We start from the raw sequence: 25,206 nt of genomic DNA on the forward strand, positions 1-25,206 counted from the left end.
AAGAGCCCAGCTGCCTCTGCAGGAGTGGGGCAAGGGATCCTACCTGCCGGCTCACCCCTCTCTCCAGCTATTGCTTCCCTTTACATTTGAAGGTAGTTGTAATGCTGAAAATGCCACCTCTCATCTCCAAAATGAAGTTCAAAACTGAATCTCAGCAATGCACAGTACGTGTTTTTCACCAACCTGACAGGGAGCTGATTTGGCCCATGGGTGCAATGCAGCGGGCTCGTTCCTCTGGCAGCAGAATCCAAGGGCTGCCACGGAAGGAGGCTCCTCCTGCAAAGGGCTGCGCAGGCGTGAGAGTGGAAAACTTTTCAGGCTTGGGGTTTGAAAACACAATACCAGCAGTAAAATGCACCAAGAACTCACTGTAAGGGTTGGTACCACCACCACCAAAAAAAAAAAACACAACAAGAACCAACAAAAACTAACAACAAAACCTAAAGTTTTTTTTCCTCCAGTAGGAGCCTTATACCTACTTGTTTCCCTTCCCCCTGGGCTGTTTTACACGCAAAAAGCCATGTATCTTAATACACAACAATAAATGCAACAAAAGGAATTGTTTTTAACAGTTCTCCAGCTGGAGAGAGCTGGGCATGTAATAACTGAGACCTGCACAAAGCAGGAGGAAGGAGGTAAGCAGCAGAGATGGACAATTTCCCAAGTCTCGCTTCAGCGTGGTGTGGAAGTGGAGGAAAGCCCTTGGCATGAGGCTGAAGCAGCACCCAGCACATCGCAGCGTAAACCTGGCAAAAGCAGTCATCCCCCCAACTTTAGTGCATGATCGGAGGCACGGGGAGCTCTCCTGGGCAGGAGAGGTGGCTCAGGGCTGCCCAGCGCCTCCTCTGGAGAATGCAGTGGAGCCCAAAACACGAATGCGAGTGGATAAACTCCGTGTGGACAGGTGAGGAAGGTGCCCTCCAGGGCAGGTGCTGCCCCGCTGGGCTGTCTGACAGAGGTGTGTCAGCTGCTGACTGTGGCCGAGATGGCCCTGAAAGGACACCTGGCTACAGCACGTCCCCGAAGGAGAAGGACCAAAATTCTTGTTGATGGCGAGACAAAGACATCCGCGTCCCTCAGGACAGCGCCAGCAGGAGAAGACAATCCTGGGGACCCGAGACGAAGGGCGATGTCCTCCCCTACATCCCAGCACTTGGAGTTGACTCTCAGCCTTGAGGCTTTGCTGAAGCGTAACAGTCTCAGCAACAGGAGCTGTCTGGAGGGCAAAGTCTGTCTCCAACTCAATCCAGAAAGCTTCATAAAGACAAAGGCACTGTGAGGAAATAAAGGGAGGTTACTGAGCGCTCACCCTAAGCCACAGGACATACAATACACCAAGGGTAATAACTGGGTTACCTGATAGCTCAGGGTCATTATTAGCCAGCAGATGCGGGTAAATCATTTCTCCACACTTTGGTGAACAAAATGCTTGCCACAACCTTCCTGGAAAAGCATTTGGAGAGAAGACAAGGTGGTGGGGACCTGTGCTGAAAATAATTCTGACTTTCAGGGCAAACATAGAGTGTAGGTGTGATGCGCTGCTCCGCCAGCTGCTGCAGGCACCCAGGGCAGCCATCCAGGAGAGACATGGTCAGGAAGGCAGGCACAGAGCTCGGTTCGTTGGAGGGAAGCAGGCAGGACCACAGGAAACGTGGCCAGAGTTGAAAAAACACAGGCCCTGGTCCTGATTTTGAGATAAAAAATATCTGTAGTCAGGTGGGGAGAGCAGGCAGCACAAGGCAGCATGATAGCCCGTGATCCGTGCAGGCACCGTGCTACCGGGTTTGGTAACGTGAGAACTTGGAGTGAAGTCAGAGAGAGGGACGTAAACCCAGCAGACCATGTTGTGCGCAGTACCACGTAAGACTTGTTTTTCTCTCAAAGCAAGTAACTGCTCTGGAGGTGTTCAATCCTCATCATAAAAAATACAAGGGAAGTAGTTTCCAACCTGTGCTGGGTAGGTTTCAGAAAACATCTGCAAAGCCAACTCCACTGAGACATCTCAGGTCGTTCCTGAATCACACCAAAGTATTTGTTACCAAAAATTTGTGTTCACACATAACCAAGTGTGATTGATCACCCTGTGAGCACATGCTGGTGCCAAAAAGAATCCCCGGGGACAACGTTTTGTGCAATTCAATTAGAAAAGTAGCCATATCCCCAGATGAAGCTTTAAAGCCCCAGTTACTGTTTCACATTCAGCATCTCAAGCAGCAGTGCTCAGGTGTGCCGGTCACCCAACACAGAACCAAGGAAGCCTTTGCAAGAGGCTGATCACAGAATGAGGGGGGCCTCCCTTCCTGCCTCCCCCCTGCCCTTCTCCAGCAGTGTCCCCATTTTCTGCCTCAACCCTTTGCCAAAACTCCCCTATGCCCCTTCTGCCATCACTGCCACTCCCTCGACACCCCTTATGTTCCCTTCTCACTACGTGCAGCAGGAGGGGAGCTCCGACCTGCTCAAAAAACACTTCCTTGGACGCTGCTGCACGGCAACGGCCCACATGGAGACGGGCTGGGGTCAGGCACAGAAGTGTGAGCGATCCATCAATCCCACGAGTTGCAGCGTGCCCCAGCTGTGGCCACTGGAGGGTTTCTGCAGGCCCTTGAGACCCAAACCCCCTCCGAGTTTTGCTCTCAATGCCAGGACACGCCTGCAGGGTACACCCCACAGCATAGGTGGGGCACGGGGTTATCGCAACACCCACACTGGTTTGGGAAGGGAGTACTGAGGAGTTCAGCACTCACCTATATACACTGTATCCCACTGCAGCCGATGCTGCAACACTAATTTTTCCAAGCATCTCCAGCTAGGAGTATTTAGGACATTTGTCTTTTCCATAAACACTGAAAATTTACCCAAACTCAAAACTCTCTTTGCTTAAACTGATAAAATGACTTATTTACTCCACTCAAACTGGTTCAGGATTTAAGGATCAAATGTGAGTCTTCTACAGACCAAAAAAAAAGCAGAAAAGGAAAGCATTCAGCACCTGACACATCGAAATGCCACCACTGACCATCGGCACTGACCGTGCTGGCCTGACATACAGCAGCCTCCAGCCCCAGCGCCTGCCTGAGCCTCCTGCTGACTGCGGTGGGAGTTTTTCCCAGTTCCAACTGTGAGCAATTTCCAAGGATATTTAAAAACTTTACCCACGCTGTCCTTTATGGCACCACCTGATTCAGAACCGTGATTATTTTCATGTTAAGCAGCTTCCACAGCACTAGCCCCTTGTCAGCCAGCTGCAGGACCGGCCGCACCTCGTGGGGCAGCAACACAGCTGCAGCACCAGCTAAAGAGAAAGCTTTAAGCACAGGGAACAAGTGTAGGGACAGCTTTAAACATAATTGCCACTTGACTTTTTTTTTTGTGGTTGTAGTAAAGGCTTTTTATTTTTTAATTTTTGCCCAACAGGAGGGATTTAATAACTACAAAAGCGAAAAAAAAAAAAAAAGTACAGTTACAAGGCTGAACTACCCAGGTACCTCGTTCTGATTTGACCAAGCAGAACTTCACCTCGCTCTGAATGATTTATTCTTGTTGGGCAATTCCTCCCTGTTCATCATTTTTAACAGAGAGATTGGCTGCAGAAGCCACTGTCAAGTGTTTATTATTTGAAAACCTGTCCCACAACTACCCTCTCTAAAAAATGACTAAATTGAGTAATGGGTACCTCCCTGTGGCAAAAAGAGCTTAACTCCAGCGCAGTGCAAGTTCACAGCTCTCAACAGACAAGTTCTCAGACCATGTCCCTGTGGAGTTCATGCTGTACTGTAAATGTAGCACAAGGCACATTGATGTATTTTGGTCACTTTATTAAATGAGATATTAAATAGTTTAAGTTTCAACTACTAAACAGCACTTTGAATGGTGAAAACACAGATAGTATATCGTCCTACTCGAATGCTTCTTTTCTTTAAAAACACATTTCCAGTCCTTATATGTATTACAAAACAGCCTTATAGGAAGAGGTGACACCTTTTCTATAGTAATTAAGATATTTAATACAGAACTGAAAAGCCATCTAATAGAAACAAAGGCAAGTCTTCACAGCTGTATGATTTCAGCAGCCAAAGCTGGTTGATGGACTGAAACATTACTATACAACTGGGACAAAACATATACAATATCACAATACTAAGCAAAAACGCTTTACATCCAAAGGAATAAACAGGTTACAAAATGTGGAGAATTTCGCAGGCAAAATTGTATTACAAGCAACAATTTTATTCGTCATCTTAAGCCATCTCATCTAGTTAAAACATCTAAAACAAATATAAAAATGAGCCTTTTATTATCTTATTGATGTATGTTGTCTTTAAATATTTGTTAAAGCTTGATGTTATACTCAAAGCACATTGTTATGCAGCTAAAATGTCAAGTGAGAAACATGTATGCAAAGTGGTCCAAGTTTTATTTCGATGCTCATCTCCAATTTCTTCTTATGCATTAGTCTTCTGTTATCCATAGTTTTGTCCAGAATGAAAAAAATGTGCCTTTAAATGTTGCCTAAAACTTCCACATTTAAGTCTTTGAGTTACTGTAAAACTCCATTGAACATTCCCAGATTTGGTAGAAGATACTTCTCTTACTCATGACACATAGGAACATCAGTGAGAGTTGCCCAGAGTACATTTGCCTTCGATTGTTGGTTTCAAAGTCTCATATTTTCATTACTTCTAGCGTGAATAGATCTCTTTTTGCTCCCTTCCCCCCAAAATAAATGTAATTGTAGAGCTGGCAAAGCACTAGAACATACTGAGGTTCATTTGTGGAATCTTGTAATAAAGAGTCCAAGATGGCAATTTGTTAGCTGGTTTTGCAACAGATCAAAGAAACTCTGTTCAGATCACAAACCAAGTTTTTATCACAAAATGAAATATCACGTAGTATTTGCATATTTAGATGCAAAAAAAACAAAACCAAAAACAAAACAAAACAACAATTGTCCATTCAGGGCAAGATCTCAAACTCCTGCAAGAACGGTTCCAGAAACCAAAACAATTTCAGTTCATGTCAGCAAGCCAGAAGAGTCCAGCAATATCTACAGCAAATGCCTTCATCCGCTTGTTTGTCGAGAATTCTCTAGCTCTTTTCTATACTCGACACACCGTTGCCCCAAATGCTCCTGTCGTTTATTTTAGCCCCAGATTATAAGCATTTTTTTGGGGAAGAGTCCACCAAGCTATATTCAAAGAAAAGCCCTATTTGTGTTTAGTTAGATCTCCACAAGCACAAGAAGTGTGGGTAAAGAGAGTGCTGTTGATATAATAATAAACGAGAAGTTTATCTCTGGTCTACATAAAAAACAACAACAACGAAATCAAGCTCTTTGTGTACTAAATTATGTTTTCACACAAATGAAAGGTAATGGGGAGGAGTGCATAAACAAAACTCTTATCTAATGGAGGAAAAGTTACTTCACTGTTCTGGTAGCTCAGGAAGTTGTTAGAGCACTTTTTGGTATCAATTTTAAATTTGCAATGGTTCTGCCATTTTAAGGTTGATAATGTAACAGGGTTTGACCCTGCCCACCATCGGCATCCTAACCCCCAAAATACCAGGAATTTAAGTATTCTTGGCCTGTCTCCCATTGCTGGCAACGGGCAAAGACAGTAGCACCAGCATTAAGGAGTTAACAGAAATGTGCTTTGCATTGGACTCCACGTAGAGCTAATTCAGGTGAAGGAGAAACATCTCCTACTCCCAGATCACCAACTGCTTTTCCATGACATAAAAGTGAAAATAAAAAATGGCAGAAGACTAAGGAAGAATAATTTTCTTCCCCAAGTCACTATTTAAGGCTGTAGACACAGTTTCTATGTAACTGCACGACTCAAAAGTTTCAGAGCAGTAGTACTTAAGAATATTGCACTCGATTCTATTTCAAAGAGTATTTTCAGTTCCTATGTTTCGTTCAGCATAGATGCGATAGTACAAGTCCAGACCTCAGCCAAAAGGAAACTGAACTATTTCTGTTACAATATTCCCACTAATTTCAAGAAATGGGTAAGCAGAAAAGTATTCCATAATTTGAGGAATCAACTCTAATCAAGAACTCAGCTGTGTACAATTCACATATGGTATACTGAAACATACAGACCTGCAGTCCTTCCTAAGCTTCTCAAATTTGATGACAGCTTCACAGCTACTAAAAGCAAGCATAGGAGTTTAGACAGGAAACCTGTGGAGATGCTACTGTTACGGGAGGACTTGTTTTCACTGAAAACAACTTGATATCTCCTGTACTCAACATATGTAAGAAGATTCTAGGCAACATCACTGACAACAAGGGAAAACATATGTCCTATTTAAACAAAGCTGAAACACTAACATGGAACATGGCATTTAAGGGGACCAACCAAACTATTTTTTTTTAATTACTTTTTTTATTTTTTTTTTTTACAGTTGAGTTCTGTTAAGCCATTGATTCCTAAAAAAATAAAAGTTCTTTCTCTGATTTTAACAATCCTTTAGGCTTTTAGTGCAAAATCACATTGATTTCCCTTGGGAAGGCCCTGGATTTTTGCCTCTCATTGGGGGTGGTGCTCGTTGTAAAGGTGGTGGTTGCATACCACCCGACACTGACTGATATATTCCTCTCATATCTATCTGTTGGTAGTTGGAAGGATTCATGATTAAATTTGGAGGCTTTGGCATCATGAGATGACTCATTGCTGCTTGCTGGTAAGACATCTGCTGCTGTTGCTGCTGATTGTACTGATGCTGTAGTCTTCTGTTCATAAGTATCCTCTGAACACAACCGATTAACTGTGAAGGGAAAGCAGAGCTGTTAGAAGTGCACGACCCATCTTAATGCTACCAGTATCAAGTTCAGAGTTAAAATCAATTTGTTCGGGATAGCGTGGCTGAAGGAAAAAGCACTATTGTTATCACCATCACTAATGTGATGGTATTCACAAGCTGATTACTGCAGAAACCATTTAGTAACACCATTTAGGGCTGAGTTCTCTTAATGACTTGCCTATTGTATTGCATGCAACATTTGGGTAAGTTCCTACAGCAAAATGCGCTATGCTGTGAAATTACTCCCAGGTATAAATTACAGCATTTTTTTTGTCAGGTACCATTTATCATCCCTTTGAAAGTCCTGCATGCAGATTGTCACTAAATGTTTGCCTAAGAGAAAGCTCTACCACTTGAAAACTGGGCAGCTTTCAGATTTTGCAAAAATAATTCTAAGCTAAAAACCGTTACCAATACTTTCTATGATTTGTGTTTTGTAAATTGCTTTCTTAGCACTGGAGTTAGATTTCTCTTTAAGCCTCATGACCTTCAGGCAAACTACTTCAACAGAAAAATCTGGTGAGTATCTTTTGAAATGAACTTCTCATGGAGTCTCCGCCGATGAGGCTGAGCGATCCAATCCAGCATACTGCGGAAGTCAATTCCTGATGTTACATCATATACACCACTACACAATGCCAGCAAATACTTGACCCATGGAAACTCATACTCTGCGAGTACATATTTATACATATCTAAACATACACCTCTATTTTATAAACACCCACATGCGAAGTCCATACTCAATATCCCAGTTCAAACTTGGACAGCTGATCAAATAATTGTTAGATATTTTACCATCTGTTGTTTAGTAAGGACGTCGTTATAGATGGCTTCTCGGCGCTTAACATCAAGCTCCTGGCTTGCCTGCCTGCTTAGGGCCAGTGCCTGTACTTGGCTCTCTGTGAGTGTTACATTCTCTTTCCACTGAAAAGGAAAAAACAAAAATCTTGGCATTAGTCATTTTGACAAAAACGTAATGGTGACTGAGGTCTTGCGCTACATTCTGAGTTGCATCAGGAGTTAAAAAACAGCCCAGTTTCTGGAAAACGCAAAATTACACTTGCCCAGAATCAGAACTAAGAGTTAACAGTTCTTTAAACTATTAATTGAGGTAATATGCCTCTAGATTATTGGTAACAAGTGAGAAATGCAGTCTAAGGTAGATATACAGGGACAAGGAATAGGCAGTATTTCTTATTTGTGTATGATTATTATACTTATTTGTAGAAAGCCATGATTTTCAGTGCACAGCAAGTAGTCATGGATCTGAAGTGCTAGTCCCATAAGGCTCTATGACATCTATATGCCATAAAGGGTTACTGCAAGCTGCAGTGATACAAGTTAACACACATTGGAAATGACATTAATTAATAACAACTAATTAGCTGAATGACATATATAATGATCATTTCTTTGCCTGATAATGTTCAGCTGTAGGTTTAAACCTATAATGAACTCTTTTCTTTTACTCACTATCGTTGAAATGATGTCTTCAAGGGGCTGAATTCTTGCTGCAGTTACGTTGTTGGTTGCTTCCACAACTTTCTCTCGTCCTTGATTAATGAGGTCCTGAGAAAACACCAATAAATTAACTATAAGGCACAGATGCAAAGAACACATTTCTTTGCAAACTGTTTCTAAGTTTTCCTCATCTTTGGCTTATGTACCTAGAGAAATTACATTTTTCTCCTCATTTGCACATGTCAATTTGTGAGTAACAAGACAGACTCGGACTTCCACACAACTGAACTTCAATTCAGAATAATTGAACAGCACATACAAAACTGGCAACCTACACAGGAGACGGTATTTATAAAGAAAACAACTATTTTTGTACCTAAAGGTTTTCAGACCATCACAGGAGTGATGCTTTTCTACTCAGGCAAGTTTTCTGCAACACTGAGTTTGATGATGTCACAACCTCAGCTCATTCTCTGTGCTCAAACTACTGTGACCTATTTTAGCATAATACTGGCATGTCACGTATTATTCCACAGATGTATTCAATATGGGTCCCCCTGATTTGCATACGTTGCTAGAGATTTTCAATTCTTTCACAAAAACTCCTCACCAGACACTAGTAGGCATCATAAGACAACCAAATGCCCTTCAAATACTGCAGTTTACAGGGTGGTACATTAGGAAGAAACATCAGCAGCTGCTTCAGCTAAGACCTGAGGTAACTGGGAACAGAGCACACTTTCCTCCCTCCCACTCCTTCTCAGACAGAAGGCAGATGGAGGCGCAAAGCTAGATGTGGTAATTAACGTCTGCAAGGAATGCAGTTAATCTCCCAGAACCCTGAGATACTACCCAGATAGAGGTCTTGCAGGTTACATGCATACAAGTTAGACTTCAATTTACAGATATGTAACTAAGCAAAAAAGTTAGCTATTAAAAGTAAGAGACCATTACATAAATACCAGAATATTAAAGAAAGACACGAACCACCTACGTGTGACAGAATAATACACGCATGCTTATAGCAACACAGATGTTCCAACAGATCACTGCTTACCTCCAGCTGCTGGTTGCTCATTGCTGACAGAGCACCCAAATTGAAAGGAATATATGGGGTCTGAGAGTTGAAATTTGTGGGAAGCATGTTGGTCCCAGTCGGCATGTTGAAACGCATGGTCAAGCCCTTGAAAACACAAAATGCACTTGTCTGAACAACTGGAATAATTCACGTTCTCTACCAAACCTTGAAGCAGCACACGCAGACAAGTCAGCCCGTAGAGATGAACACGGCCACCGTACATGGCACAGGGAGGCTGAGCTATCCCACTGCACCGAGGAGCCTTTCCAAACCCCAGTTCAAAAGGACATCTTAATCACAGGGGAACCTCAATTCTAGTCTTAAGTTAATATGGGCATTGAGCTTAATTATTCGGTCATTACTAAGACAAGAACAGCCAAGGTTTATTATTATATCTGAAGTTATTTAAGATGCATCTTTTAATTGCAAACCCATTACTTAATGTTGATTTTGACTGGATTGTAATAAAAATCTAAAGATGTGAAAAGGATAATTTACTAACAGGAATATAAAGCTCATCTCCCAAATTGCCTTGTAGAAAGCCATATAAGTGCTCACTGAAATTTATTGTATCCTCCTATTTCTTCTCCTTCACAAAGCTTTTTCCCAATACTCCATTTCATTTGTCATTTGTTCATTCAGGATTGTCAGTGGCATTTTATATACCCAATTTTTGTCATTTCAGATTACTGATCAGGTATGAATACCAAACTTAGCCTTTCCAGATTTTTTTTGATGCTAAATTCCAGTTACACCAAGTTACCAATACTGCTTTTACAGTTTAAAATGACAACAAAACCAAACCAACCCCCACAGAACCCACTGCTCTATCCACTTCAGTTTTCTTTCTACCACCTGCTTAAATATGAAATAAACAAGATACAGGAAATAAGGGGGGAAAAAGGCAAGATTTTAAGCCCTTTCTAGCAGATGCATGTATGTTAGTAAGATTGTGGCAAAAAGTTCTGAAATCAATTCTACACCTTCAATGGAACTAGAAATTTCCTCAAGTTGTAAAAGTGAGCTATTAAACAGGACACCAGTTGAGTGTTATCATGAAATGGCAAATTTCTGTGTGCAGAAGTAAAAAGTTACTTATAAATGGAAGTAATAAGGAAGATACACAGAAGAAAAGCATCAAAAGAGTAAACAATACATGATATCCTCGTTTTCCATGAGTTTACTCTACATATCCGTTTCTTGGCCTATGAGAAAATGATTTTCCTCAAAACAAACTGAAAAGGTGAATGGTACTTATATGGAAAGGTTATTTTCATATACAGAAAACTGGTACAGATAGTTTACCTTCTTTTCTGCTTCATATTCTGCCCATGCTGCCTTCCTTTCTTCTTCAGTGAGCTCCTCTTCCTCCTTATGGTCCAGGAGCGAATCATGTTCATGATATCCAACTATATACTCTTTATTGATCTGAAGCAATTCTGCCAGAATTGTATCCTGTTCAAATGAAAAAGGGATGAGAGAATAAGAAGTCACTCAGTAGCTCTGTTATATTTACTCTTTGTGCAGGCCTTACTGCTTTGACCCAATTTTCATGAACAGCAGCTCCGAGCACTGCAGGGAAACAAAATTAAAAAATAATTTAAAAGTAGAATTTTCCTCAGAGGGAGGGTAATGGATTAACAACCTGCTACAGAGATGACAGTCGGATCACTTAATGAACCACAGGAATGCTCTCAGATTCCACAACAATAAATGCACTTTAACAACCTAAAAAGAAAGGAATGTGCTAAATGATTTTTCCTTTGCTAGGACCGGATACCTGAGAGGACCTATCAATAATCCGCATCTGTAATCTATAAAGAGCACTGCTGCTGGTTGCAAAGCTCTAAGTCGTACTTTTGTTCATCAGCTGTCTGTTGGTACTCTGCAAAAAAGGCTGCTTTCTTCAAACTGTCAAGATGCATGTTGAGATAAATAGTCCCCCATCCATTTGGGCTAAAAAGTTCAAATCTCTGTTGTGAGCTGGATTTTATCAGCAGGTGGCAAGTTAGCTTTCTATATTTCACAACACCCTTACATTTAACTGCTTTTAAGGTTAAGGGAAATGTTTACAATGCCCTTTACAACTACAGTCTATTGTGAAGGTTTTGTTTGCAGACATACTGAAATTGGTAGCTATATTAACACCAAAAAATCCTACTGCTGTTTTCCAGTAGGCAGCACTACCAGAATGTCGAATAGCTCCTGGGTGAAGCAAAAAGAAGCTAGCTGCTACCCAAACTGGCTAGTGGCTACTGCTCTCGACTGGACCACAGATGCCACATTTTGGTAGATCGTTATCTCAGTTCAGAAGGGAAATAAAAACAACATGAATGGGAAAAGCTGGGATTTCAAGGCAGTGTGTTAATAATGACTTTGCAGTCCCCATTGTCACCGACTCAACATTCCTGTCTCCACAGCTGTTCAAAGATGACGCCTCTCTGTAGTAAATAAAGGTAATGCTGCAGAGGATCAAGGAGACTCTCTACAAAGACTATTAAAACCTGCCCCTCCCTGTACCACAGGAGTCCCCATTTCAGAAGGAATGACTGAATGCTTTTTTTTTTTTTTTTCTTTTTTAATGCACCTGCAGCACTGATAAGCCCGCCTAACTGAGAAGCTCCAGTACCCCTCAGCATTCCACCTAGGATTAATAACACAAAACCATCGTTCCATTAAACTTTCTGATCCACTCCTGAAACGAATTACGGTGAATGCAGTGAAAGAGACATCTTTTTGCAGCAGAATTAGACAAATACCTACAGACCCACTCAATGCCAAGCCCTTCTTCTGCCAGACCTCTGTACTTTGGGAACCTTGTACTTGGGAACTGCACTTGAGAGTCCTGACCAGTGGCTTTGCCATGACAGCTACAGAAAGTTGTTCCTGTGCTTGTTTAAAGCTCAGTTACAGCAAGCAGAAGGTAACAGTAAGTAACATAAGGAACTATATAAGCCAGTCTTTGTTTTATCCTTCTGTTATCAACTAGTCTTCCTAAATTTTGACCCATGCTTTCTTCTCCAGCTCTTCAAGAAAACATTCAGTGTAAGACCTGCATGACTCATGGGCACAAGAAACACGTAACGGGATTTTGGGGTGGTGGGAGAGAAGGACAGCAGAGAGAGAAAAAAGGGATGCATTAATGGGATGTGCAGAAAACATCTAGAGGAAGGGGGTAAAGAAGTCAAGGAGATATTACAAAATTAAGTTAACACAATTAAAAAGCACTCTCAACACACTGTAGCTGTACATCAGTGCGCGGAGGGTTCCAGGCCATGCACATGCATTAATTTCCATAGTAACACTACTATTGAAAATAATACTGGAATATAATCCACACTCACTTGGCCAACAGTGTCTTCAAAATGTGGTTTAAATTACATCCAACTGCGTGTTTGCATTTCTTTGTCTAAACTTTATTTTGCATTAAATATGATGGAGCTTGAAAACTGGTATATGGAAGGTACTGCCATGTGATTTATTTTACAGTGAAGAAAAATAATAAATTCACCTTATATACAAAAAAAATGCAGCAGATTAACATTCCTTTCATTTGTTTAACTTGTTGATAAAACAATGATTATTGTTTATAAGCTTTTAGGTGATATCCTGGTGATGAATTAAAAATTTGAAGAGAGATTTTCAAGTTTTTTAATTTTAAAAAAGGATTAATTTGTCATTTATATAGAAATTAAACGCTACGGAGAGATAGATGTATTAGAAAGGAAATCTTCCACAAAGGAATCTTAAAAATGAACGAAAAATAAAAGCCAGCAAATTCTTTGGGTTCTGAAATTAAAAGCCTTCCCAAAATTCACAGAACTGCCCCTTAGTACAAAAATACAATAAAAATAATGTCCTAGGAAGAACGGACAAGGAACAAGGTGCCACAGTGCCAGCTGCGAGGGTCGTGAGGGCCCTTCAAGCCTATTTTGTCCTTGTCCATCTCCTACCTCACCTGCACTGCGCTGAAACACTGCACTGGCCAGGGCAAGCCGTGGGCATTGCACTGATCACGGCACCCAATTATCAGCGTTTGTGGTAAAAAGCTTCAGTGATAGCTATGTGATACCAGCCAAGTCTCCTGGATACCCCAGTGTAATCCTTTGGGAGCTGAGTGTTAAGGGTCTGAGAACCTGCTTTTAAAAAAACAAAACAGCCTAGTCATCATAAATCGCACTGATTTTAAAAAGGACTCAGAATCTATTGTTAAATTCAGGGCAAAGTGAAACGTAACACCTGAAAAACAGTCACAATGCACCAAAGAGAATTTTCTCACTTTACACTATCTTCTCCTTTTACTATTTCTGTAGAGTAGCAATTTAGAGAAAGTTTTTATGCCTCTAGTCTGTATTAGGCAATGACTCACTACATTTGCATAAAGCTCATGGGCTATATACAGTAATTAGTTCTAATTATTTCTATACTTGAATACAATGAATTTGAATCAATGATTACTCAGTCTTAAGACACCTGTTATGCCCTTCAGACAGAACTTCTAAGGCAGTCATTTTCAAATCTACAGGGACAGCGGATGAATGAAATGTGCTTTCAAGCAGTGGAATTTAAGACTAATTTAATAATTCAGGTGAATAGCATTCACGCTAAAAATACTGTGTTGAAACCAAGTATTTACATTCTTCAAGACGTAGCAGGACTTTCAGAGGGCTAAGGGCAGAGAAATGGCACTGTGAAGTTACTGTTGTAGTGCAGCACGCCTTTTCCCCCGAGAGGGGCGTATACTGGCTCTTAGTGCTCCCGGGCAACCTGCAGGTCTTGCTCAGACTGCAGTGTGCGGAAAACTGCTGCTAAAATTAAAACTTGACATGAAACTTTGATAAGCTTCCAGGAAAACCTACATATTCCACGTTTGCCATGTGGCTTTTCATATAAAATAGCAACATTCAGCATCTTCCCCCCCACCCCCACCTATTAACAACATTTTCTAAGAAAACCCTTCTTTGACTGAAACTTGGGATTATTGCATAAAGGAATTCTCAAGGATGTATTTTGAAAATCAAGTAGCACTCGTTTCTTTGGTCACATAAAGGTTTTACTTCTTTCTTTTAAAACAATCCACAATGAATTCTCCTAATTTTTTAGTAAGAAATGAATTAAAAATATTTTTTCTTACATCAAAGCAGCTGGAAAGCGTGTCAAATCTACAAGTTCCAAGAGCAACCCTAATGCTCAGCTCTGAACCACTCCTCCTCAGCACACGATTCCTGACTGCTGACCTTCTAAAAGGTAGCTTCACTGAAGTCAAGAACTAAGGTGACTTAGCAGACAACCCGCAGAAAACTTATTTCTCTAGGGTTTTCCACATTTATGCTTAGACAATCAGAGGAAAGATGGAAAACGTCACCTAATTCTTATTTATAATTCCCTCTAAAGAGCATGCATTTTGGAATTGAACCCTTCAAAGCACATTTTCAAGTATTTATGCACCCATATTCTGAGGACCCCATTCTCTCAGATCCTAGATGTCTCTCTACTTGATGATTTTAATATGTTTAGGTGTTTTTATTGTGCACTTCACACCAACGCTATGGATTACAAGAGTAACCCCCAATCTTGCTGCCTCCACAAGAGTAGAGTTACACAATGGTATCGTTCCTTGTTCAAGAGACTCCGCTTTGGAGATGTAAAAGAGATGAAGAGGCCTGAAGACAAGACAAATGTATACATAAAACCTGTAAAAAGCAAAACAAAAGCCTTCTTTTAGCCTCAATTCCTACTTCGCTTTGCTGATAATTATAAAGGAACAGCTCAGTCTTTTTAAGTGAGGAGCAGGCAGCTCAATGCTGGAAAAGGGTAATTCAGGTGAAGTTTTAGTGGCCTCTGCCTCCAACTGAAAGCTGCAGAGATCAGGCAGGGCATGCTGAACTTAGCACAAACAAAGCATCTTAAGTGAAGTTTTAAACTCCAGTTGCTGTACAATTAAGGGCTGTTACAATAAAATGCTTCTGAAAGCATATCAGTCTTTATAATCGACTGTTTTCTCTCCAAAAATGCAACAAATGCGGTGTTAAATTCATCAAATCATTAAAAAAATCATTATTACAAAGGTAAGTCATGCATCTCTGCTCTAATTCCACTGAAATAAGGAATAGTGAGCCTTCTGGATGAGTAAGATTACATGATTTTGATATTTATACCATCCACTGCAATGTTTTCTACAGCTGGTATTTGCTTTTCGTTGTTTATGTAGAATTTCTAGAGAATTGGACAGAGCAAAAGAAATAGGTAAATGAAACAGAAGTTAAACAAATGATATTGTAAATAAGCTATGAGCCACCATTCAGTTAAACAGAACACAGGGAGATCAAGGAACAAACCGCTGCAACTGCTGCACTAGCTCACCTGTCTGCAAAGCAAGAACCTGACTGTGGATAAAAGGAAAATAACAGATCCCGATCAGCTGAGAAGACAAACACAGCCAAAATAATAATAATAAAAATTGGGATAATCAAAATAGTTGAGGGGAAAGCGTTTTGTCTTTACATTTTTTATAGTAAATATAAGAAACAAACAAAAAGTTCTGTGACATAAATTACTTTGCAACAGTTTACTACCTTGGCACTAGTCACCCAGGCACCCTAAATGTTACTATTGCATTTCTTCTTGGATGAAATATCCAGGAATCATTAATTAGTTGCTGCTCACACGTGTATGATGCCCTTGCAGGACAGATTGCACTCCTGCCCTCAGACTGCCTGGTCCAATCCCAAACCACAAGTAATACTTTGTGCAAATGACAGCTACCGACATTATTAATACTCTTGAGACACATCTTTCCCCACTAACAATTTAACATCATTTCACCACAAGCAGCCCAAAGACACGTGAAAGCACTGGCTACCACGCATGCTACAGGCAACACTGCTCCCAGCTACCAGAAGTTACGTTACTTCCTGTGCCACCTTCACACCTCACCTCCCACTTCCCCAATTCAGCAGGAGCTGAGGGAGCTCAGCATCCCGCAGGATTCTTCCTCACTATCGCAGACCCAAGCCTAATTCGGGGACACAAAGAAAGGGAAAAGATTATTTAGGGGCTAAACTAACTGCTAGCCTTCCACATTCTGTGGAATCAGAACCAGGAATACAAAAGCCTGCTTCCAACAAATAAATACAGAAACTGCTAAAATAAGATGAATCTATCTGACTTAGAGCCCTTTCAACCATCAAATGAAAACAAAACAGATTAGAAGTGTGCATGAAGATGCACATCTTAATAATAATAATCCTGTTCAATACCATTTGCTAAAGCTATGAAAAAGAACCACGCAGAGTTCCTATACACAGATCTGCTTCACTTCTAGCCAGGGACGTGGTTAAAGCTTTGTATTCAACTTCACTTATATGAACCACATGTTGGTGGCTAAATGGAATTAAGTAAGTACTATTAATTAAACTAAAGGAACATGTTTTAGGAGGTAAAAAAAACGAATTTGTAAATTTACAAAATAGTAAAAATTTAATCTGTTATCTACAATTTACTGCTTACAATGTGAAACATCATAAGAAAAAGAGCTTAGATACAGTCATTAAAGATTGTTTTCAAGGGTTTTAAATGCATGTGTAACAGCGACTAACACTTTATAGGGCTACTGCTTCCTAAATCCCCCTGACAGCTGCATGGACACTGTAGGTGGTCGAATAAACTCCATTTCAGACAAAGGCCTAAATATTAAGAATGCCAATGCGATGTTCAACTGCAATTTATTATATTACAGTGGTCTACAGACAGTTTCAAATGAAAAGCTTACCATTTTTCCTTGAAAATTAACAGATGTACAAACTAGGAAACCTCCTTCTCCACACCCAGACAGTGTGTAATGACCTAAAGATAACAGCTCAGAGATGTAATCAGGTAATTAGCTACGAGCCGTACGTTTACTTGTTACTATTTACTAGCTATTCACCTGGTAAGCTAAAGACAACTGCGCAAGTTATTAATTGATTAGCCTTTGGCAGGCCACATTACATTAGTGTATGTGAACAACACCTAACACGAAGAATATAAAATAGATGAAGTACAAACCTTAGACTAACCTTAAATATAAACTGACTTGGAAAAGGAAACTAAGATAAACAATCTGATCATTCTTTTCCCCTGAACTTCACAGTCAGGCAGGAATAAAAGTTACAGTTTATACTTTCAAATTAAGTTCATAAATTTTTTGGTTCCCCAAGAACTGCACAGGATACTGAGACATTACTATGTAGCGACAATGAACCACTACTACATGTCACAGCCACTACAAATAGATTAAGGCAAGCCTCAGTGAAAACAAACTACTGTGATCTTAGAAGTCACTACTTCATACTACCCCAGAGCACAGAACGTCAGCGCTCTCACCATGTACAGTAAATGACCGTCTGCAAAAGGAACAAAAATGTCACTGGTCTCTGCTAGTACTGACAACACTAAAAACACATTAAAACCCTTAGCTTGTCCAATTTTTCTTCACTTAAACAATAAATATCTCTTTCCCTATCTCTACTGTATTTCTATTAATGGTCCCTACAAGAAGACAATAATAAAGAACTAAAAAAAAACAACACACAAAAAGGCTTAGCAAAAGAGATCATGGATTAATTTGACTCAAAGTCTTACCTAGGGAAATAAAAAACAGACCCCGAAGCCCAGCATCTCCTGATAGTTTTATCACCACTAATTGAGGTAATGCTAGGTGTCACCAGCACCCACTTACGCATTCATCTTGCCTTCCCAGGTTCTGTTTGTTCTAATTTAAAAACTCTGTCTTTTAACTGAAGATCTTTTTCTTACACTGTCAATTAGACTGAAGGGCATTAGAGCATCCATGATATTGATCACACGTTTTATTGCGTTATCTGCAATCTACCACATTTCAAAGTAAAAAATACTGATGTGAAAATACAGCACTTCTCCTTGCAAGATCAAATACCCCACATCCTTCAAAAGACCTAAGTTTTTTTTATAGAATATAATTCCCAGTGATCTGCATCAACTTACTTTAGGCAGCATCGGTGTATCTCTCTTCTTTTTCTTTTCTGAATTAGGATCATCTAGCAAATCTGGCTCAAAGGTATACAGCTCTGTGAGCTCATTCATTGTGAAATGACGTTCAACTTGCTGTTGGTCAACAACCCGGAAAGACAGCGACTGCTTTGTTACCTGTCGATCATAGATCTTATCTTCCATCGTTCCCTAGAAAACACAGTTATTCACTTTTACACAAAACCGACCTTCTGTTACATAGGAAAAAACTAACAGATAGAGAAGAGCAAGAACAACAACAAAACAGTGCTCTATTTCCCTTTTTTCTGTGCTCCTTATCTACAAAGTAACCTGAAAACAATGAAGAAACCTGAAAATACTTCACTGTTTGCTGAAGGGAAAAAAAAACAAACCAACAAACAAACAAAAGAACAAAACCCTCCTGGAAATGAATAAAAAGTAGCATGCATTGTGTAAGCGACAGATGTCACCTAGTTGTTGACTAAGTGTAAGAAACATATGTTATCAGTAGTGGCCTGAAGAGATCAGGTTTTGCTCTATTTCCCAAAGTATAATTATGACAAAAATGTCAATTTCCAGAGCATGTACCTTTTTTGTACATTTTGCTGCTTTGGGCAGCCCATAAAAAAGGAAAACAGATACCAAGTCACTGGAGTGGGAAGGACAGGGCAAGGGAAGCAGTCAAGTCTAATTCATCACAGCTGGGTACGAACAAACTAGATCTTTGATGAAAAAAGGAAAATTACATATTTTAAAAAAAAAGATGACAACTACGAAAAGTATGAGAACAGCATAGCTTGTTCTAAACACTGCAACTTAAAAAGGATACCAACAGTTCAAAAGTGCACGTAGAGAAAAACAGACTGAAGCCTGAAGAAAAAAAATCCATGTCTGACAGTAACATGTTACAAAAAGTGATCTATTTAAGTTGGCAAGTGAATAATGATTTGATCATGAGTTAATTACTGTTACTAGGGAAAAAAGTCTTCAGTTTGTCCTGTGAAAGCCTCAGAACTAGGAGATGAAGCAAGACACTACCTGTCAGAAGTAATGGCATTATTATAAAGAGGATAGATCGGTGACCATTGGAATCATTACAGATCTTTGGGCTGTGATACAGGTTTTCAAATCATGATTGCATGCCTTTTTATAGAAAAAAAAATCCTTAGCTACCAGCATCTTCATTCCATTTGGATTTTCAATGACCCAGAGACACGTTTTAAGAGGTCTGCAGAAGTCAGCCACATTCAGCAAGGCTACTGACAAATGACAGCCATCCTCTATGTGGTCTATACAATTAAGAATTTTTCATAATGTACAAATTAAAGCAGTAAACAATATTCTGAGTCTGAATGTGTGAATCCCTGCTAGAATTCCAGGATTTGTGAAATACAAAGTGCCAGATTAAGTGGGCTTAACAGCAAATAATTTCAGCGTTTTTTTTTTTAATTATTATTTTGCAATTTATTTATTTATTTTACCACCATTTCCTTCAAGATTTTTTTCAGTGATTTTGGGACAAATACTGCTATCAGATTAAAGCTGGAAGATGACTGGATCAGTGTGGACCACTACGGACCTCAGCAGAAGTCCAAATAGTTACAGTTTACAAATTTGACTGCAGAACCAGAATATCATAAAAAAATCACACAGAAACCTACCTGAGCCAAAAACCTGTACACAAACACAGGTTTGTTCTGCCCAAAGCGGTAAACCCTGAAAATACTCTGGATATCATACGACGGGTTCCAAGAAGCATCAAAGATGATTACTCTATTAGCAGCCACAAGATTAATTCCAAGGGAGCCTGCTTTAGTGGAGATAATAAACAAGCGGCCTCTGGAACAGAGAAAAGTTGCAATTTTTTAATATTTTGGAAATGTATTAAATATATATTTTTATATATTGAAACAATGTCAACTGAGAGACTAGTATGGTTAGTATATTATTAGAATTAACGAAATGTCTGTTTATATAGAAATGCCTTTTCCTTCTACTACAAAACGATCTATTTACTGTTGTGCTACTGGAATAATATTTGGAAAACAATCAGAACAGTACCAAAATGTAGGTATTACACTTTTATAAATGCACCTAGCAGACTTATAAATGGTGAAGAAAGCGTATTTACAATACCAGAAGCATATTTTATCACTTTCATCTTCATGTTTGAACTGACTTAGAAAGACTAGTGAAGTACACCCATGCCAGGTTAAAAGCCAACTTTGCTACCAAACAGCATTTGCCTGTTGTAGCAGCATTGCTAGATAACCTGCGAAACCTCTCCGACCCAAGGCATGGAAACTGCTAGAGGATTCCAAAGGCAAAATGGATAGAAATCCCAAGTCTATTTATTCTTAGTTCCTTCTCTAACATGGAAGAACCATTTCAGTTGAAATTAAAAAACAAACTGAACTACAAGGATAGAACAAAAGAAACAGCTCATCTCTGCAGACAAAGAAACTCCAGCCACAAATAAATAGTAATATGCAATTGAGCCACAAGCATCGAAATAAAATATACACACTGAGGAGTGGGGACAAACAATGATAACTTGCTTAAAACTACTATATGAAGCAGTCCTGTACTTGGCAGCATCGTGATGCTTTATTCACACAATGTTAATAGGTCAATAAACTAATACAAGTAACAAAGAAACATGGAACAAAAGAGGGAAAATCAAACGTTTATCAGAAGAGATCTCACCTCACATTAGTTTCATCATTAAATTCTTCAGCCCATTTCTTTCTTGACTGAGCTGTAGTTGAGCCGTCTAAGCGATAGTAATCAATGTTTCTGAACCATTTTCCTTCACCTAAAAATGTTAAGAGTCAAATGATTAAAATGCCTACTATGTAAGTAACCAGACTGATAATGCTGGATATAAACAACTCTCAAAATAGTACAAAAGCAAACATGGAACATAAAATATGCTACTCTGACAACTTACAACAATGGGAAAAGACTACAGGTTATTCAAGACAGAAAGTCCAGGATAGAAAATATTTTGGGAGAATTCAGGGGCTTTCCACAGGCATGCCTTCAGATTATATAGCGAGGATTGTATAATAAAATGTAAAACGTAACATGAGAGAATATAATGTCAACTGCATTTGTAAGAATAATGCTCCTACAACCCTAAACCAATTCTGTCTAAAACGATTCAAAAAGTAGACTAAATGTCAATAGCACTTCACCTTGACAAAAGCATCCAACGTCTACCACTATCCTTTTCTTCTTAAGAGTTTAATCTTGTAAAAATTAACAACTGTTATTAAATGAAACTCCTTAAAGCACCTTTATAAAGATCGGAATTTCAAGATGTGAAGTTATAATCAAGCTATGTTTCAAGGTTAAAATTTAGATGAAGTATTTGAGAAGACCTTAGCTTTTTTGGATGGTTCCTCTGATTTCTCACCAATTCTACTTCTATATCCACATTTGTATAGAGATGTCTTAACTTGGAGATAAGGTTACTTTAAAAAGTAACTACATCTAATCCTCAAGTATTATACTACTAGTTGCTTTACTAATTGATCTCCATAATTTCATATTTTTAATTAACATAGTCTCTCCCATACAAATAGCATCCATAAGTAAATACTCAAAAGGAGATTTCAAAAGTCAAGGTCTAACCATTTTGGAAATGAATTCAGAACAGCTAGCTGTTTGAGCTTAAATATACTGTGACTTATGGCTATTTCTTGCCAGATGAAAAAAAATTACATAGAAAGATTCTTCTCTCCTGAATTCAGAAGTAGCCTTTCATTTTCTTGACTATCAAGGTACATATCCACAAAATGAACCCCACTGTGCCATCAATTATAAAGAAAACAGCATTTTTAGGAGACAACACTGCTTCATACAGTCAAATTATGAGAAACAGATTTTTGAGTCGTGCCTGGAATATATATATATAAATACACACACATATATAAAATACAGCCTAATTGCTTACTGAAAGAACTATTAAAACCAGAAAAAAAGGCCTTAAAAATTATCTCCGACTAATGGCAGAAACTTGAAAAAAAGACAGCTTATAATATTTGAAGATAACAAATATTCAGAAGCTAAGGAAAACAGCACGTGGGAACAATAAATCAGAGACATACTGGAGATCTTCATCTAACTACCGTGTTGATACCACTAAGCCACATTTCTCTTATGCAACTGTTCAACATGTTTATACTTAGAAATAAGATATTTGAAAGGAATGACAGATTCAAAGAAATTCTTCAATCCACACACACTGAGCACTGAAACTTCACATAAAAATTAACCGCATCATCAAGAGCTCTGGGAGGATCACACAGAGGAAACAAAAGAAACATCCTGCACAGAGGACACGTCTGACTCGTAAGAAATTCCTCGCCATTCAAGCATCACTAGGATAACGATTAATTCAATACATTGCTCTCTTTACAGAATCCATAAAACAATCTGCTGCAGTATACATAAACCCTAAATTCAAATTTCGCGTTCAACATCAAGACACACCACTTTAAAATAGTGTAATTTTCCTTCATTATCTCTCTCCCAGTAGGAAGCATCAGAATTTGCCATGCATGAGCATACAACATCACTTCTGTACAGAATTTAATAAAATGCCTTCTCTCGATTTTGGATGATGAACATTTAATCTGCTTAGGCTACATTAAACACAGATGATATAGAATGAAATCAGAAGCAAGAGTCCATAATGGGATAGCACAGACCTCCTACAGAGTAGAACAGAAGTCCTGCCAGCTTCGGGAATGGCAGAGAGCACACAATGCTTCTCATGCAAACAATTATTTTAACTCCATTCCCTTCGGACCAAATAGAGACTTGTAAGAGAGTTCTTAGCTTTGTAACTGTCCAAGCTGACACTCACCTTTATAAATAGGAGCCTTATCTTTGTCAGTTTTCTCCCTGTTGGCCAGCTCCAGAAAATCTTCTATCAAATCCAGTGATATTAGGGATTGGCTAAATACTAGGCTGAAAACAGAAAGACAAAACCACAACATTAACCTCTGAGGTTATTTTAAATATTGTACTGCTTTACTTTTCTCCCCTGTTCACTCTGATAAAACCTTTGAAATGAACAACCCACCTAGATACAGCAAGGGGCTTTGGTGGAGTATGTGTATGGGAAAACTCTCCCATAAAAAGAGCACACACATTTGCTTCAAAAACCTGACCTACAGCATTATAAAGACTGAATGAAGAACACTAACAGACTGATGTATTTGTAAGATTGCTAAAAATGCTTCTAAAACTGGCTTACACTTTGTCCCCAAGCTCCTCTGCCATTCGAAGAATTTCAAAGAGAAGCACCATTTTCCCAGAATGTTCCAACACTTCAGCATCTGCATCAGTGACGAAATCTTTGTACCAGTCTGGAGCTGGGCTACCAGGATTTGAAGAAGATGTAGCTTTACCTATAAAAAACACAAACAAAAATTCAGAGATAAAGGCATTGTGTCCATTTAAATGCTTTGAAACGTCTTTATGTTGCAGAACGTTTAGAAAAATAGTTCTACTATCCGCAGCTTTTCCCCATGAGTATTTATCAACAGCTTTGTTTCCAACAAATACGCATCTTTGAAAACTCATTCATGTTCCAGTAACTATAAAGAAGCTTTTCACAAAGTGATTTTGAATCTGAAACAAACATCTGAAATTCCTAGAAAGAGAATGGTCTTTTGGGTTACACCTAGGTCGTCTATCAAGATGAACTCTCAGAAGAAAGCTTTCAAATGCTACATATAATATTGGTTTTCAAGACAAAACATAAACCATCTCCTCTTTTGTTATGCTCAGATTTAGAATCTTTTTCCTAATCTAATTTAGAAGACAACATTAGTATATACGGGGGAAAAATTGTAACTTTTTCCCCCCTTTTTATTAATTTACAGTTGAAGAAAAAACAGATTCCACCAGTATATTCTGCCTTTTTGCAAAGTTCTTTAGGAAAGTTTCTTGCCTGCTCATCTGCTAACACATCACTAGAATAACAACAGCTGCAGAACACATACATGGAAACAATCCCATTTTTAACATGTCACCATCTTAGAAATTAACTTTTTTTTTTATTGTTGTTAATTTGACTCCTAGAAATATAAAAATACTAGAACTATAAGGTACAGTTTCTCACTGAGAACTACACCAAAATAACTAGCAAAACCAAGTCCTTCTGGGTTTAAATCATCACTCAAGAGTGTCAGACACCAACCATGCTGATCTTTAATGATAGTTGCATTGTCTTCTCTGAGACAGAGCTGAATTCAACCAGAAAAAGCTTATATTCAGCACTGTAATCAGAACCAGAATGGCAGACAAGAACCATGAATTATCTTTATTTGCATTACTTAATTTATTTTTATGACATTGCAGTTTAACCTTCTTTGCATTAGAGTGATAAAAATTGATTAGATTTATTAATGCTATGTTTTTTCACATAAAAACTTGTATCTTACTGAAATATTTACTTACATAGGAGAAAACTGTTCTATCTCATGAATAATTCAAAATGCTTACATTTGAAGACTATGCACAGCAAATCAATTGTGACACACCAATAAATTTCAGGTGCAAGATAGAACCGATCTTGACAAAATTCACAGTCGAGCCCTCTTTCACACAAGCTTTTAAAGAACGTATTTTTCAATACCAGACCGAACAATGAACAAGTTAAGAGACTTAGTCTGACGTGACATAGGAAAATCTTATGCACACCACCTATTTCTATCCTCACCCCTAAACTTTGCAGAAAGGCCTTCAACAGCTGAAATGAAATACCAAGTTTGCCCCCAAACCTCATCTGGTACAGCATCAAATGTCTGTTTAGAAATTCGCTACCTACATTA

The 25,206-nt window shown here is 39.0% G+C and overlaps 1 protein-coding gene across 9 annotated transcripts in view; it reads right to left on the reverse strand.

Annotated features, from left to right (window-relative positions):
* Positions 1-3,798: 3,798 nt before the first annotated feature.
* Positions 3,799-25,206, reverse strand: part of ATRX (ATRX chromatin remodeler) — an 86,085-nt gene continuing 64,677 nt past the window's right edge. For all 9 annotated transcript variants that reach the window (XM_040572681.1, XM_040572677.1, XM_040572673.1 and 6 more), the window contains 10 exons: positions 23,625-23,778; positions 23,232-23,335; positions 21,065-21,173; positions 20,020-20,197; positions 18,353-18,547; positions 10,655-10,804; positions 9,329-9,454; positions 8,284-8,379; positions 7,606-7,734; positions 3,799-6,771 (listed from right to left, as the gene is read on the reverse strand). In XM_040572681.1, coding sequence (XP_040428615.1) covers positions 6,493-6,771; positions 7,606-7,734; positions 8,284-8,379; positions 9,329-9,454; positions 10,655-10,804; positions 18,353-18,547; positions 20,020-20,197; positions 21,065-21,173; positions 23,232-23,335; positions 23,625-23,778 — 1,520 coding nt within the window. In that variant the 3' untranslated portion in view covers positions 3,799-6,492. The remainder of the gene's footprint in view (positions 6,772-7,605; positions 7,735-8,283; positions 8,380-9,328; positions 9,455-10,654; positions 10,805-18,352; positions 18,548-20,019; positions 20,198-21,064; positions 21,174-23,231; positions 23,336-23,624; positions 23,779-25,206) is intronic.

This window comes from Cygnus olor, chromosome 13, assembly GCF_009769625.2.
Source record: "Cygnus olor isolate bCygOlo1 chromosome 13, bCygOlo1.pri.v2, whole genome shotgun sequence".
Lineage (NCBI taxonomy): Eukaryota > Metazoa > Chordata > Aves > Anseriformes > Anatidae > Cygnus > Cygnus olor.